The 16,755-nt window shown below is 39.4% G+C and overlaps 1 protein-coding gene across 2 annotated transcripts in view; it reads right to left on the minus strand.

The window, feature by feature from the left end:
- Positions 1-16,755, minus strand: part of LOC143147586 (uncharacterized) — a 73,775-nt gene that overhangs the window by 23,537 nt on the left and 33,483 nt on the right. For both annotated transcript variants that reach the window (XM_076312948.1, XM_076312947.1), the window contains exons 9-13: positions 15,676-15,888; positions 14,468-14,992; positions 13,244-13,537; positions 11,733-12,033; positions 9,126-9,398 (exon numbers count right to left, since the gene is read on the minus strand). In XM_076312948.1, coding sequence (XP_076169063.1) covers positions 9,126-9,398; positions 11,733-12,033; positions 13,244-13,537; positions 14,468-14,992; positions 15,676-15,888 — 1,606 coding nt within the window. The remainder of the gene's footprint in view (positions 1-9,125; positions 9,399-11,732; positions 12,034-13,243; positions 13,538-14,467; positions 14,993-15,675; positions 15,889-16,755) is intronic.

Below are 16,755 nucleotides of genomic sequence, written 5' to 3' on the forward strand. Positions count from 1 at the left end.
TGTTCGCACGAGTTAAGTACAATACCGTGGAGACCGAACGAGAAAAATAGAATCTTCCAGCTGTTGCGTTATACCACAATCAACGTTAATAAACTGCTAGGAACCGGTGTATTTTCGCGCTATAATTATCGGGCTAAGTCCAGACGGGTGATAATAAATAATAACATTTACCATGCGCCAATGAGCCGAGCCTCGTGAGGGCTTGGCCCTCCTTGCACCAAACCCTGAGCATGCACTTTAGCAAATCCTCCAAGGCCCTCTTCAAGGACACATCTGTTCCCAGTTCCGTGGAACACTCCGTGGCCACGCAATCGCACACCATCGCGTCTAGGTACGACGCGACGATCTCGACGTGAAGTTAACGCGTCCTCGTGGCTTCGTCGTACGTCTATGAGGCGAAGTTGCAGCGTAAAATAGGCCCGACTTCCGTTTTCGTTGCGCGCGATGATAAAATCGACGCGAGGACGCGATTCCTTCGTGGCGGTTTCACCGGCGGCTTGTGTACGCGATGAGGGTCCCGGAACGTGGGAGTCGGAGCGAAGCTCGATTTTCCGAAGAGGATGCCTTCGGCCGACTCGTGGAATGCGACTCGGCGCCCTGACCCACTGACTGCCAGCCAAAAGCTTCTTCTTCCACTCGCCACCCTCCGTTCCTCCGCGCCACCCTTCGCTCCTCATCGCCCCTCTGTCGCCCTCGAACGCGCCACGGCACTCCACTTCGGCTTAACTTCTCCCGAGATATTCGGACGGCCGCGAATCGCGTTTCCACGTATAGAATTCAACTTTTCGACGCTGCACCTTGTATCCACCGATGCTGGATCGATGGTTTCGCGGTGCTCGGCAAGTGGGAGAACGCCTTGGATACGTTTTTCGGAAGAATTTCCATCGGAAGAATCGAGAACGTTTGAAACGCGCTATCGAGAAATCGAACGATAATAAAAGTAATCGCTACGAGAATATCATTATCGTGTAATAATAGCAACGTGTACAGGTTTCGTGATTTAAGATCCGAGCGTAATCTTGAGGAAGTGTGTTAAAGATGATCCGAGCAGCGAATCGGCTTATTTAAAACAGGGTGCTCCTCTTGGCGATTTACCTGTGTTAAAATTGAACCACGCGTTCTGTCCAGGAAAGATACGGAAGGTAGAATTTCGAAAGTATCGGAATGAAATGCAATCGCAGTTGGAATAAAATATGTGGAATCGTGGACGAGGAATAGATAAGGAATGGAAATAACTATCGAATTGTAATTGTTCAGCGTAATGGAACGCTGCCAAGTATGGACATGTTCGAACGAGGACATCGTTAAAATTAATATTAATTCGATGTCTTTAAACGATACAGTGACAAGAAAAAAGAAACAAAAAAGGAAACGAGAGTCATCCACATAATGCGGACGAATCGGAATTTTTCGCGATTACGCAAACGCGAAGATATGTTTTTTTAAATGTAACACGGTGGTACATTTATCTGTCGAGATTTCTTTCATGCGATGATAGATTTACCTCGAGACTATGGTCTCTCGGGCTACGTGTTCAAAATTAGAGTACCTCTGAGAGTGAATGTCAGAAAACTCTAAGAGAAGAATGTTACTTCGCAGCATTGTACTTTACGTTCAAGGGTGTATATCGTCTTATTTATAATACGGTTACTTCCCTGAAATTATTTTAGAATGGGACCAAGAATGTGATCGAAGCGATTCATTATTCGAAGCATTATATTTAATTCTGTATTCCTGATGCTGCTCGGGAATGCAAATGGGATAATTGGAATCTTTTTATACAGGGGATAAACCATTGAGTAGATAATTGACACGGATCGTTGCCATACATTGATTATTAACTTCTTAAGGCGTGCCGTTCGGGAAATTTTCAAGTTAATATTCCGTGATTGCATCGAGTGTTTTTCGAAATCACACGAAAGACTAATTTTGTCCGGTTCGATTAAAAGTTTTCGTACAAATTACTGTTAAATATTCAAATATTTATGAGCCACGCGGATAACCTCTTTATAAATTGTCGGTTTGAATAATCGGTTCAATATCTTAAAAGCTAATAATATTTCCCGAGATAATAAATGGATACATATTTTCAAGGACCAAAGTAATATTAATTTTCGACCGTTTCGCCGAACCTACCTAGCCTTGTTTCGCAAACTTATCGAAATACAAATCTTCTCGCGTTTCCCCCTAAAAGAACATCCATCGTCCGTTTAGTCCTTTATTGCCAACGTTACGTTGATTCTTTCAGATTTCCTCCCGTGAATTTGTGCGCGTAAACAAAATAAATTAACCGAGCGTTGGTAACGTTACAAACGCATCGTCTCGCCGTAGAACAGGAAAAAGTTCGGTCAATTTAATCGCGATCGCTCGAAACGTTGATCATCGTATCGGTGGTAGGACGATTTCGACGATGTGTCGATATTATCGAAACGAGTGCATATTCGCAGAAACGATTCTCCTATCCCGATCAAGCGACGACCTATTCGTCACATGTAGCTGGTGGACGCCGGTGGCGTGGAAGCGTCGGTACCAGCCGACGCTTGGCGTCTTTCTCTCAGCTGCGCCGTTTCGATTATATTTAGCCGGAGTATTACGCGGTGCTTATTTAAAGAAACGGGAAGAACGGACTCCCTCTTTTTTCCTCTCGCCCCGTCACCGCTACTCGTCTTTCTTCCGCTCTACCTTCGGCGCGTTTTCCTCCTCCGTCACCGGAGTGTGCTCCCTTTCTGCTTTCTCTTTTTGTTGCGGGTCCAGCCGATCGGGAACGATTTCTTTGTCGGGCTGTTCGGCTTCGAGGCATTCTTTGGCGATGCGTTGCCTCGCGGTTGAGTAAATTTTAGTTACGGTAGAGCCTGTCTGTCGGGGATGGAATTTCTGCGCTTCGCTGTACCCTTTGCACTCTCGCGATTTCGATCCCCTGCTCCGGACGAGATACCGGAGCGTCGCGGCTCGATACACCGGATGCGATTGTCCTTTCCCGAGGACCACGGGGCTTGCACTGCGCATTGTCAGTTCGAAGAGGAAGTTTACCAACGCTACCCAGTAAATACTCAACCTTAATTATTGGGTTGGCGAAGCTATTTGTAGAACCGTAGCGCAGTTACTATACATTTCTGCCAAGTATCGCGTCTTTTAATTCCTGTTTATTTCTGTTCCGTGTCCAATCGCTCGGCGATAACTAACCTAACTTTCTTCCACGGTTTTCTTATCTCGGGAAGATAATTCGATCGAGTTCCCATTGTTTGTATCGACTTCGAGCAATCGTTTAACACGCTAGAACGGAATTTATCGTAATTCGTACGATTGTCTCTCGATTCTAACGGTAGAGGTTTATCTCGGTTCGAAATTTCCCCGAAGATATATTTCACGCTTTCGGTTGTTAAATTCGTTTTTCAACTTTTTAATAATTTTCTCCGGAGTTTCTCTCGGATATCGCGTTTCGATTCTTCTTTTCGTTTGGGGTTCTCGACGATCTCCCTAACGTATTCGTTCGTAGTAGATTTTTACCACGCGACGATGATTTTGAAAGTAACAAAAGGGGATTTCGAACATCTCGAATGGGTTGGATCTATGTATAATTTGATCTCCGATTGGTGGGAATCTTGCGATTTGGTGCACCGAGTACCGAATATTTCTAAATAGGATGCCGTGATATCACCTAGAAATAAATCTTAATTTAGTTTCTCATAGAGCCTCGGGTCTGAAATTTGCCACCCAGGTATTATTATTCCCTCCAAGCTAAATATTTTCGCTCGTTGCTATAATATTGCACGGTGGTGCAAACAGAATTCTAATATCTCTTAGGCCGTCTTCAAAGGAGGATGCAAGGATCTATGACCCTTTAAGTCAATTTACATAAACAGTGGACCTCTTTTGGTATACGGTTCCGTAACGTGGTTACCTAATCACTCTAAATATTGGTTGTAATTTGAGAAAGTTGAACGCGAAGTTTTGAAAAAAATCTTGATTCATCAAGAATAACAAAGACGGTAATATTATTGCGACGACACGTGAAAGCGTGAAATCTTCAAACCTGCACATTAGTGTCACGTTACTTTACGCGATATCGCATAACTTCTAGTTTTTAAAATCTCTGTTTATATCTATACATGCCGCTTGCGGAACATCCCGATCTCTATAATTACGGGATTTCGTATTGTGTAGCGTTTCGTGCGCGTCCGCATTTTCCGCGAGCTCTCGCGAAATTATTTTTCAGCTGAAAATTGGAGACGCGAGCTAATCCGTATGATCACGTGATGTCACATAACATGCAGTTGGCGATACGAGTGGATTCTCGAGTAATTTAAAGACAACTGCGAACTCGTGTTCACATTTCTGAGGACGAGGTGCGTACACGTGACGTAACGATAACGTGTTTCCGCTTTAAGTGTGACCTAACAGTTCACGCCGACGCGACGCCTGATCTCGTACACTTCCCCATCTGGCGGCAGGGAGTATGTAAATTGGGACAGTAGATGTTGCTATTGTTATAAACGATCGACCACGAGCGCTGTTCTATTGCTGGCTTTATTCGTTGTCACAAACCTGCAAATACTTAACAAATCATAGCCTGACCCATGACGAATCAAGCCGCCATAGGGCCTGACCTATTAATAGGTCAGACCGGCGTGAATGTGTTAATAATATAACAGTTTATTGCGTGTTTCTCTCACGAGTTTCTGCGAGAGACTGACTGGCACTTACTCGCTCCTCGCATTCTCGGTTTTCGAACAAAAGAGTGACACTGAGTCTACAGTGAGTTCTCTTTCCGAGAATCGTCGGCAACTTAACCCCTTCAGGGACAACGTTACTTTGTTCGGAACGAAGAAAAGTGCAAACCGATATTAACCGATCATATTTATTCATGTTGTCGCGATGTATTATTGGGAAATTTAGTTACGGATATTTATTCAGAATTTTAGCTGTTACTTTCACGCTACGATATTCAAAATAACCTAAAAAGCAAGTATTGGCACGTACCTGTGCCAATATCCGCAAAGAGCTTAAAAACGTAACCGAATAGCAATATCGGTAATATTGTGAAACTCATATTTTTATGATTTCAGTAACTAACATCGAATGTCGGTAAAATACACGAGATACGTACACGAATATTAGAAATAATTTATTTTCGTATCTTGTGCAGAGTATGAGGATTCAACGAATAGAATATACTGTAAAACAAATTCGTGTATCGATTATTTGTATTTCTATTCCGATTTCTTTGCTTCCTTCAATAACTCGCTTGTCATAAATAATTTTTACCGAGTAATTTAAAAGTTTCTATAGAGGTATTCAAAAGCCTTCATATATAGGAAAAATGATTCAAAAATTTCTATACATGAAAGGAATTCTCGTGTTCTGCAAATATTTCAAAGCTTGCTGATATTATCGATGTAATGCTACTCAAATAAAGCATGTTTTGTGAATAAAGTGACCGTTTTATCAATAAAGAAACCACTTTCTTTATGTATGAAGATAGATATTTAAATTCCCGTATGGAGTCTTAGTAACTCAAAAACCACCCTGACTATTTGTAGGTTTTGAAGCGGTATCTTGCTTCCTTTCTTCGAAGCAACAAAATTGAAATTTAGCTATTAAATTTCCAGTAAAACTATCGAAGTGCACACTAAATACTTTTTACCGACAAACATACATATTTCTTAATTCCATTTATTTTGAGCTTTTGTAAAGTTAATGTCTGTATATTAAGATTTTTTAAATAAAAACCATAATCTAAAGTATGATAATAATAATTCAAAACTATCCGCACTATTGTTTTATTTTAATAATTTTGTTCGTCACGTTACACCGCATTTAATATTATTCGTAGCTTAAGCAATTTTCACCGAAGGCATTAATTTCTGGAATCACAAGAACAAAAGTGTAGACCTGAATTAAATTGCTCGTATGTTTCATTATAGTGTCCCTTATAATTTCACTTTACACTAAAAATTCCAATTTATAGTAGTGACGTATTGTGCGCAATTCCTCTTTCTTGTCACAACTACCGTGGAAGGTATGTCTACATGCAACACATAATATGTAACATGTAACATCTTTGGAGGATTGTAAATGCCCGTCGGAAGCTCCGCGTCTGAGAGCATAAATTTAGTGGCAGCTTTAGGGTGTTATATATCTCAAGACAAATTTAGCGAATATTTATGCAAACATAGAGTTATATTCTCCGTACGATAAGTCAAGAGTATCGCTAAAAATTGTATACTGGCCATCAACTATTTCAATATCTTATTATCGTTATATGGTTAACGTTCTTGGTATTAATAGTTTTAAGAATCGTATAGCTAAATTTTAATTAATTAAGAATCGTATAGGTAAAATTTAATTAAAAATATCTTTAATTTTGATTATCAATGTTGATATTAAAAGTACGCAAACTACAACGTTTATATATATATTTCTATATAGTAGAAATTAATAGCAGATCAATAGTATTCGTTGATGTGAAGCGAAACCAAATATTTTCACAACAAAGTAAAACAGCCATCACTCAACTTTGATTGTAAAATGAGCTATTGAATATATTTAATTATTGGTAGAACGGAAGAGCAATCAAATTTATCTGAACTACTCTCGATTTCAAGTGCAGCAGTCACTGTTAAATATAGTGCGTTAAGTGGAATGTATTTAAAACGCTGATTCTTGTTCCTGAACGATCAATGTAACATTTATATCTCGTCAGGTATATTTTACGCGCAAGCTTTTGTAGTCGCCCCTTGAATATTGTTATTTTTGATAATATTCGTGATTATTCTGAAGCATCCAACATTACCTCCCTAATAAATGGGTTGTAAAGTAATCTTGTACATAATTTCTAAATTATGTTAATTTAAATAGTTAATTTTAATCACATGATTCGCAATTTGAAATATTATTCTTTCTGTTTCTTTTAAACCATTTCTAATCAGGTTTGTTTATTTTTTTTTTTTATCTTCCCTTAGAAAGTAGATGGTATTAATATTGCACAATTTTCGAGTTTTTATCCTAGAGAAAACAAATAGAATATACAATTTTTTACTTTCTAGCCCTTAATTACAGTTAAAGATATAAGAAGCAATTTATCCCAGATTTTGTTATGGGTTTCTATACAAGTATAAATTATAAGAAACTTTTAAATGAAATTATTTATAAATTTATGAAAGTCATTCGCGCATTAATCAATTGTTATGAAGGTTGTTTATTTTAACGCTTATAGTACTAATTAATAACTCATCGATAATAGCCATATGTCATATAGGAAAATTATGAATCGATTTATCTAACCCCTGACAACAACCTTGATTCCAGATATTTTTATCTACCGATACAAACAACTTTTATATTAAAGTTTGTTTACTATAACCAGAAAGGAAGGGAAAACTCGATATATTTAAATAATACAATTAATATATAATTAATTTAATTGTATGTTATATTGTGATTGAAGGTAAATAATATCGTTAAATTTCTGGAACACCTACCTGTCTTTGGAGTTGTCCTTAAGTTTCTTTTAACCATTATGTCCATTGTCATTACACAGTGTCTTTAGCGGACATAACGTAACGATGAAATTTGTGTTTAACTTTATAATTATAAAAAAGTTAGACTCAACTGGACTATAGACTTACTGGTTTTGTACTCTCAATGGATATGACTTTTAATAAATGTGACAAATGTATCGAGTGGAGTAAATTTTTACCGTTTAAAGGAAATACGACACGCTAAATTGTAACCCTTTCTCCTTCCAAATAGGCTCTATTTAGTTATTATGCTCCAACACTAGATGACGTGACTGCACTAACGCGAGATTGTGCGCAGAATCATTATGCGCATGATAGAGCAACTCGAACTTTCTAAACATTTAACCTATCTACGACAAGTCGTGTGAATCCCTATGAAATGGTAATACTTTGTCAGTAGTTCAAGAATATTTAAAGTTTAACCCTCTATTGCATAACGTATTCGATAGAAAATTCAATGAAGTTAATTTCTGTTAAGTTTATTTAGGAAACTTTTCGAAATTTGTGCAAGATATATCTTTTCACGAAATATCCAATAAATAGCCCTACAAGCTTGAATAAATATTGTTTGGTTTGAGTGTTAATTGAATCGTGGTCGTATAAATAACCAGGAAATAATTTCTTTTTTTGTAGAATAAAATAAAATGCATGCGTTAAATGGTGAAAATAAGACGTGTACGTAAACATTCAAGTATTACTCATTAAATATAAATTATGGTATTTCGAGAATAAATTTTCACACATTGTGCCGCTACCGGAACGCCATCTAGCGTTTCAGTCGCACGACACCTAGAAGAAACTTGTCGAGAAGTAGAAGTGAATGTGTTTGTCGTGCCACATTTCCCTAAAACGACAGGAATTAATGTCGCCTGGCGCACAATGGGTGCCAAAAAACTTGTCCATACTACCCAGATGCACGTAAGATGCGAAACGCGTTCCAACTCCAAATTGTTATACCAAGGAGGATGCTCCTTGATGTAATTTAAATTTAATAATCGAAATTGTTGATAAAGGTACACTATAAGCCACCACTTCCTACCACAATGAATAATAGCATAACTAGCTTGAGAACATTATTTATGAACGAAAGAACGGATGTCTCTCAGACCGTGAATATCGCTCAAGAGCATCCTTTACGGCTCCTTACGGTAGAATGCGATAGACAATCACCAACGTTACTATATTAATTGAGAGTACCGTCTACCATACGAACAGATATTATTTGAATCGATTGCAAGGTAGGAAACTGAAAAGGTCAAACCCTAAGGGTATATCGACACGAGTAAGGACAATGTATAACAAGGTCGTGTAATTTTTACACAGTCGTATGACTTGCAAAGGTCGACTGAAACTGACCCAGTACCGCTTGCAATTTCTTGTAGAACTGATCTTTTTAGCTTGCCATCTTACACAGGTTCGTAAGCGGTGCAGAACTCTCGCCACCGGAGAGTGCACTTTGCACAAGCAAGTGCACCACTCAAGAGGTTAATACGTTCTTGTGGTATAATGAGGTGTTTTGTCTCGTGTAAACTACCTCGTACATCGCGAAAGAACATTCGGTGTATCGAGATAAAACAAAAAAGAGAGTGTTGTCCAGTAACTTACCGAAACTGTTAGTCTGTATCCTTTTATACATCTCTCCGCTACTTTTTCGATGCACCATCCTGTGCGTCGCCGCCTGGTATTTCTTACGAAAGTTTCTCTCGCTTTCCGTCGATTCCTGAGAACTTCTCCTTTCTTTGGCGATACTTTCTGGAACCTCTTCGTCGCCGTCTCTGCTATCTGGCCTTCTCCACACATGGCTTTCCTCGAGGTCGCCGATGTAAATCCATTCGCTGCTCGTATATGGCTCCACGTAGCTGTCCTCGTCTTCTCGGCCTGCATTTTCAATGGAAAAATAAAGTGCTGAGTACGGATGAAATTTTTCGCTGAATTTCGAAGGTAGATGGAATTCGTAAAAACAAAGACAAAAACTTGCGGAATAGGAAACCGAATATTCATTCTTTCTTAACGCAGGTCCGTTGAACTCGTATCAAATTGTAACGTTAATTCGTCTTTTTCTTTCGCGTACCTTGCAAACGATACGAAATTTTCAATTTCTTTTCGTTACATTGGTATCTCTGGAATCCTCGTGAACTATTAAAACGACATTTCCCTGCTTTGAAAGGTTCGTAGTGCGATACCTTAAGATTTCTACTTGTTGCGTCGCACATTAAGTAGACAAGCGCCACCGAAGACTTTCAAGCTCGATGTACAAGTTCAATATTTGTAAACACATCGTAAACGATTCTTCGCATGCATTCGAATAGATACGTTCGCGGTAATTTTAACTGACAACTATTTCTGGCTGATCTTTAGAAATTCCTAGATTACGCGTAAAAGATTACAACGGAAAACATTCACCTGACATGTAAATTGCACAACATTGAGAGCTACACTTACAGCAATGCTTATCTACGAATTTCCAATGGACACGTGTATTCTCACCCTTTGAAAAAGCACCGATAGAAACACCCTCGAGTTAATTTTAAGCGAAAATTCACATCACGCGCAAGACCGACTTTAAATACGACACTGGACATATCAAATACATACTGCACACAACATCCAAGTTCTCAAAGCACCAGTGTAACACACTATTGTACACATCATCTCGCGTATCTTGTTACAGTTGCTGCAATTACACAGTCACTGTGTAAATATACAGGGTATCGGAGATCGCTTATCACATCAATGTTTACGAACACAGACACAAGTAGAAATGACGAGCGATGCACAAACACATTCGCCATGTCGTGCTCAACCGCGCGCGTGCCTCACGAATGATCAAAATCGTTTATCTTGGAAACAAAGCCTCGCATAAAAAAAAAAAAATGTTACCGTACATTTCCGATTTACTCTCGCGCGAAGAATCATGTCCTTGTCGTGATACCCGTATCGTAATTTCAGATACACCCTGTATAAGTGTCCATTGTTCGCAAACAATGGGTCATGGAACTCCACCCTCCATATTAACGTTACGGCACAATATTGTTAATTTTAAACTCAAAAAGGGTCAGATGCAAAATCTTTCTCTCGCTTTATCGATCACGAAGTACTGAATTTTTAGAGGGGAGGGTTTACGAAGATTTTTTATTAAAATTTTCTCATCTCTTCGAAGACGCATCGTCTTATCAAAGTTTTTGGAAATTTACCAATATATATTATTCTTACGAGATAAGTTTATCGTTCGTGGCGATATATCCATTTTTCCGTGGAATAAAAACTTTAATAGTTACGTTACGTTATTTGTTGAATTTGTCTACACGTTGTCCACGATTCCTTGGGAAAGTGAATTTTTGTATCGAACATAATAGGTCGAAATATAAATAACCGTGCCTTTCCTTGTATTGTATTTTATTGCATCGTAAGAAGCACGAAAGCAACTAATCTTCTTAAGGGAAGATAAATAGTAACATAGAAGCGTGTAAAAGTTTTCTACGTGACGGCGCCGGCTCCACTCAATTTTTCAATCGCGTTTCATTACGTAACTTTTTACAAGGGCGATACTTGCCCACCTTTATTACGCTCGTTCCGCAATACTCCGTACATCCATTTCATCGTGGAACGCGTTTCCTGCCAGATATGAAAGCTGTTAATGAAGTTTATGCATCAGAACTTTTTAAACGTACTTTTTATGATGCACCGCGTACAAGTTCTTATTAGAATGTTTTATACACGTCAGAAGAAACGGGGGGAGTTTCTTCGCGAAATCCTCGAGACGAGAATGAACACTTCGAATTAGCAAAACCTACGAATTACGTTAATACGATCTATAAATCGATGACTTGACGATTATAATTATAATTATAAATCGATGAATTTTATCATTTAACATTTTATAAGAATTCAAAACATCGTCACTGCTAACAATTTTCTGGTTCGATTGATATTCATGGACCAAAACCAAGATACTCATCCGAGATGCGTGAAATGTTATTCCAAGTAACTATAAATGTAGTCACCGTAATAAATAACCTAGGACGTAATTTTAAGTGAACTTAATAAGTTGAACGTACGACGACGTAACCATTGGAAGAACATCGCGTGTACGTGACAGTGGCCAATAACAGCTGGCCGGCGAAGTCACGTATACGTGATAGCGGGCGTCAAAGTGTTGAGACGTTTCAAGTATTCATCGACACGTACGATTTTACATTCCCCGATACCAACCTGTAAGAATTTCCAAACTGATGTCCGTGCTCCTCGCTTGAAGCCTTTTTCTGCCTGCAGCCGTTTCGTCGATAGATCCCCTGCTGCCGCGTCTCGGGGCAGCCCTCTCCTCGGATTTCGCTCTGACGTCCGATCTACCCGCGCTGCTGCGTCTGTGCCTCCTGTCGCCTCGATCCTCCGATCGGTACCTCTTGTCGAACTTCTTGTAGAGCCTGTGCCCGGACACGTGCTTCGAGGATGCCCTGTGCCCTTCCGGGGAGTCCGCGAAACCTGCCGGTGGTCGAACGATCTCTTCCGAGACCTCGGGGTGGAGCAACATGGCGGCACGCACGATAGAGAAAAGAGGTAGATAGACCGATAGATAGAGAGACAGATCGATCTAAACTTCGGGACTTTTTTTTTTTTTTTTTTTATTTCAGTATAGATCTAGATAGTGCCTCCCGCTTGCGAGAAAGAATTTTACCAGCCCTGAACGAAACCGAAGCGATCGCTGTGACCGCGTTCATCGTGTGAAAATGAAAATTTATGTATAAATTTGTCAGTGTGTTTTACGAGGCTTCACTTGTGAGTATATATTGTTCCAATGACTTTTGAAAAACTTCCGATTGCGGTATAATTAAAGATAATCCGAACGAGATCGTGTTCTCGTTTTTATTAGAGTAACTTTTTCAATCGTTTGACAATGTTTTGACGAACATGTGTAGAAAAATATGAGAATTTTAATTTTCGTCAGTTAATGGTTCATTCTGTACGCAATAAAGACCACTCTCGGCTGTTAATTCCCATGCATTTTCTACGTTGGCCGATGTATGCGAGTCTCGGCCCCAGGCCGAGGTAAAAAAAGGTCGGTACTTGAAAAAGAAACGTACATTCCTTGAGTGTTTGGAAACAGAAAGGCCTGATTCAGTTTCTCATAAGCGGGTGTTACTGTATCTAGAATTTCAGTGCAAGTGGGCATGACCGTTGCTACCAATATCTTCGATTTTGTCGCGTTTGTGATCTTCGAGTCCCAGTGCACAAAATATCTATAATAGGTACCTGAATTTACGTCCGTTCTTTGAATCTGTTTTGAACAAATCAATTGCAAATGGTGCACAATAACTTGTACAATTTCTTGTTCTCTTCCAACACCTTGGTACAATCTATTTCTATATTACTTTGTATCATCGATAAAAATTTGTCGAAATTTTATAACTATAAGGATAATGAAAATTCCCGCTTGGACGAAAGGCGTAGATTGATAAATTACAGAAATAGGAGGGAAGAAAGAAATTTAAGACTCAAGCAACAACTAACTACACTAGGAACTACAGACTTCATCTATGATTATTCGATACATTATGAGTCTTTCGACTCGTGGAAACCTTCGATACGTAATTACGTTAATTAGCCTTACTACTAGTACCACTTCAAGTGCTCTGTTTTCTACCGTCGCTTTGTTTCATTCATACCTTCAAGCATTTGTTTCTTTCTATTTAGAGAAAGAATTTAATAAACAATAAATAATTTACCTCTCTGCCACAGTGGTGACACTGGAGGGCCTCAAGAGCGCTGACAGTGAGACATTGGTCCGCCCCCTCGCTGTAAAAGACACTGTCGCTTCCTGGACTGACAGACCTCAAAGACTCCGCTGAAAGAGCTTTTAATCTTGCTTCTGGGCTCTGCGCCTCCACAATCATGGCTCGTTGTCCGTTGTGTCCTGGACTGCGTTGATAACGCCCTGGACTCAACCTCGAACACATTATGTCGTCCGCTGCGCGTGATCTTCTTCGTGGCAAGCTCCCTGTTATTGCTGCGTTCTTGTCCTAAATAGATTCAAGACACAATGTTCTCATATCGTATCAATACGGTGCTTATACCTCGTTTGTTCAACGAAGAAATTGCATAAATGAAACGTATACGTAGAAAACGTGTGTAGAACGTTCAGTTATATTCGTGGCTACATTCTTTTCTAATCTGACTAATTGTAAGAAAAGTCATAGATAAAATTAATTGCTTGTCAGTCACTAAAAACTCGGAACAATGATCATTATAAAAACATTTATTTCTCTCGAAAAGATGAAAGTCGTTTTGAATTGTTTCTTATTACTGTGAAAAGTATCATCAGAAGTAATTAGATATCTTGTTTCCAGCGAAATGCATGTTGCCCGCACGGCGTAGTCGAAATCAAATTACCGTTAACGCGAACAAAATATTTTGCGTCCCCGATACGATCTTCATTCGCTAATTAAAACAATTTTAATTAATACGTTGTTTTCGCGAGCTGTGTGCAATATTAAGAAAACTGTTGGACGTATTAATACTTCCTATTTACTTTAATAACACAAAGTAAATGCAATACGAGGTCACAAAACTGGCAAGCATATACGTACTTCAGAAGTATGCGAAGTGTTTGACTAAACCTGAGTTAACGAAACTTTCGATTGGTTAACGAAACAGAAGGTGTTTCTATATGTAGTAAGTGTTTAAAATGAGTTTAGAATTTTTAATTCCAAGCATTGTATCGCTAAGAAAGTAATATGTCACATATGGATCACGTGGTTTTTAAAAATTCAGTATTCGCGCAAAGTATCTCTACAATATTGAATAACATTATACTTTAAATCGCTCGAACGATTATTTTACTTATTTTTGAATCTTGCTGAATTTTACTATTTTTCGAACAGTCTTTCAAGTGTTTTAGAACGATTTTGTCGTCTCATCGTTGCACAGTATATTCAATAGTATCCACTCACCTCGTTACTCCTTCTTCTGGCGGAAATGTAACCACTGGTCTTCTTTCGTGGACTCTCTCTGGTTCTCCTGTGTCTTCCTCCATCGGCACCTTCTCGATGCAGATGATGATGGTGATGATGGTGCATATGGTAATGGTGACTACAGCTAGAATCATCCGATGTTTGAACATGGCCACTGTCTTCGACCGATTCGACGCGCCAGTCCTCTTTTTGGGGACTCCTGGTAACTTGTTGTTGTTGCTGCTGTTGTAGTTGCATCGACTGTTGCGTCGTTTCGCGTTTCCTGTTGTTCCTGTGGGGGCTTCTGGCGTTCGTCGATTTGCTCTTTATTCTGTGACGATGACTCGGCGTCGGGCTAACTTCAACGTTGTCTGTGTAGAGCTCTGCTGTGCGTTCGACCTCAGCAGCACCCCCCAAAAAGTCCAGAGTGAAGGTTCTTCGTCGCCTGCGACGCTCCTCTTCGCTCCAGGTACGCAAATCGGATGGAGATTCGGCGTAGCCCCCAGAAGAGGAGCGGTGACCCTCCTGAAAGTACAGAAACAGATGAAATTCTGTTAATAGTACAGAGTACAACAGATTGTAGCGCTAAGGGTATACAAATGTTGAGCTCTAGGTGAAACCCGGTTGAGGTAATATCAGAGAACACAGTTTTCCTTAATTAAATCTTCGGTATTGGTAGAGGTTCAAAGGTTAACGTACGAGTACATGCAAACAGAATAGAAGTATCGAGGAAGATGTTACGTCTTACGTAGCTAAAATTGAACAAATGAAATTACTCCAAGTAATTAATATCGTAGTAACGAGAAACGTGTAATTTACGCGGATATCGCGGTGCGCCTTCCACGCCGCGTATCAGAATTTTATACGACAGTTATTGTTGAAACTCCGTCACAGCTAATTAATCTCGTGCACGCTCTAAATCGATTTACTTGATCATCAATGGTGCAGCTTTCAAAAATTCAGCGAAATTTCATAACTTAGTTCTCGACAGCTGCGAGTTGATCGCCTTAATTGAAACAGGCTACGAACCGTGCTCCAGGAGTACCGTAGCTTAAATGTCACCGAAGCTGCTCAAAAACTTCGTCCTGTGCAATTGATAACCTTCTTGCAACTTGTAAATGGATCTTGATTTCCAAGGGATGAAATTCGCGAGATTCGAGTAAACTCGATTCGCAAGGTGATTGGAATTAGTTTAATTATCGTCTTACGTCACGATCCAGCTCCGTTTCTGAGGTGTGTCCGCTCAGAGGTGCAGTCTGCTCGAGTTCCTGACCCAGATCTGTCATCGCATCTTTCAGGTCGTAACTGCCTGAACTGCTGCTGCTGCTGGACCTCGCCGGTGACGGTGGAACCTCCAATCCGAATGGAATTTCCGTTTCCTCCAGTATCGGTGGTGGGCTGCACGGGTCTTCAACAACAGCCTATATAGGAATATCACTGATTTTTATCTGTGCGTCGAACCTGCTAAATCTTCTTCTCGATACGCATACGTGATCCCGATGCTGAGTTTAAAGAAATATTTTCGATAGAAGAACGATGGATCGATGTAACTTATTTCAACCTGGTCATTTGATTCTATCGAACAAATTTGAACACGTTTTTTATTTCTCAAATCCAAATTCGAGGATATTCGAAGAAACGTTGAAACGCGATAGAACTGCTGTTCAAATCGGAAATAAAATCCCAATAGGGACGATGGTTTACTTTGTTTACGAATGTATACGTTAAACTACTGAATTTACTCGATTCGTGATACGTTGAAAAGAATTTAAATTCCGTTGATGGAACACAATGGACAAATTTTAAACGCTCTCTCCTAAACGATGGAACTATCTAAGTTCCTTTTTCTGCAGATTTCTTACCACGCTGGATGCACGGGGAACATCGTACTTATTGATCGTAAAAAGCGATATGATAAATAGAACCGTGTCACGCCAATGTTATGCTTACGAATCAAGACAAATTTCACTAGCTGTTCTGATTTTCCGAGATTTCTTTATTTACGCACGTAGATTTTATATTCAACGGATGGTTTGTATTCATTGAGTATCCATACGCTACAAATATCTTACATCGCGTACCGTATACGAGTATCAACACACTGCACTTCTCTATTTGAAATTGCACACTTGCGTTACTCTTTCGTTTCGATAAAAATTCATTATTCACAGCAACGATACCGTAATCGTACATTTAGCTTCGATTCAACGATAAATTTTGATTTTAATTTCAATCTACAACCACGCAACAAACATCGTGAAATAAATTTACATATACGAGGCGCAACG

The sequence above is a fragment of the Ptiloglossa arizonensis genome, chromosome 5, assembly GCF_051014685.1.
Source record: "Ptiloglossa arizonensis isolate GNS036 chromosome 5, iyPtiAriz1_principal, whole genome shotgun sequence".
Classification (NCBI taxonomy): domain Eukaryota; kingdom Metazoa; phylum Arthropoda; class Insecta; order Hymenoptera; family Colletidae; genus Ptiloglossa; species Ptiloglossa arizonensis.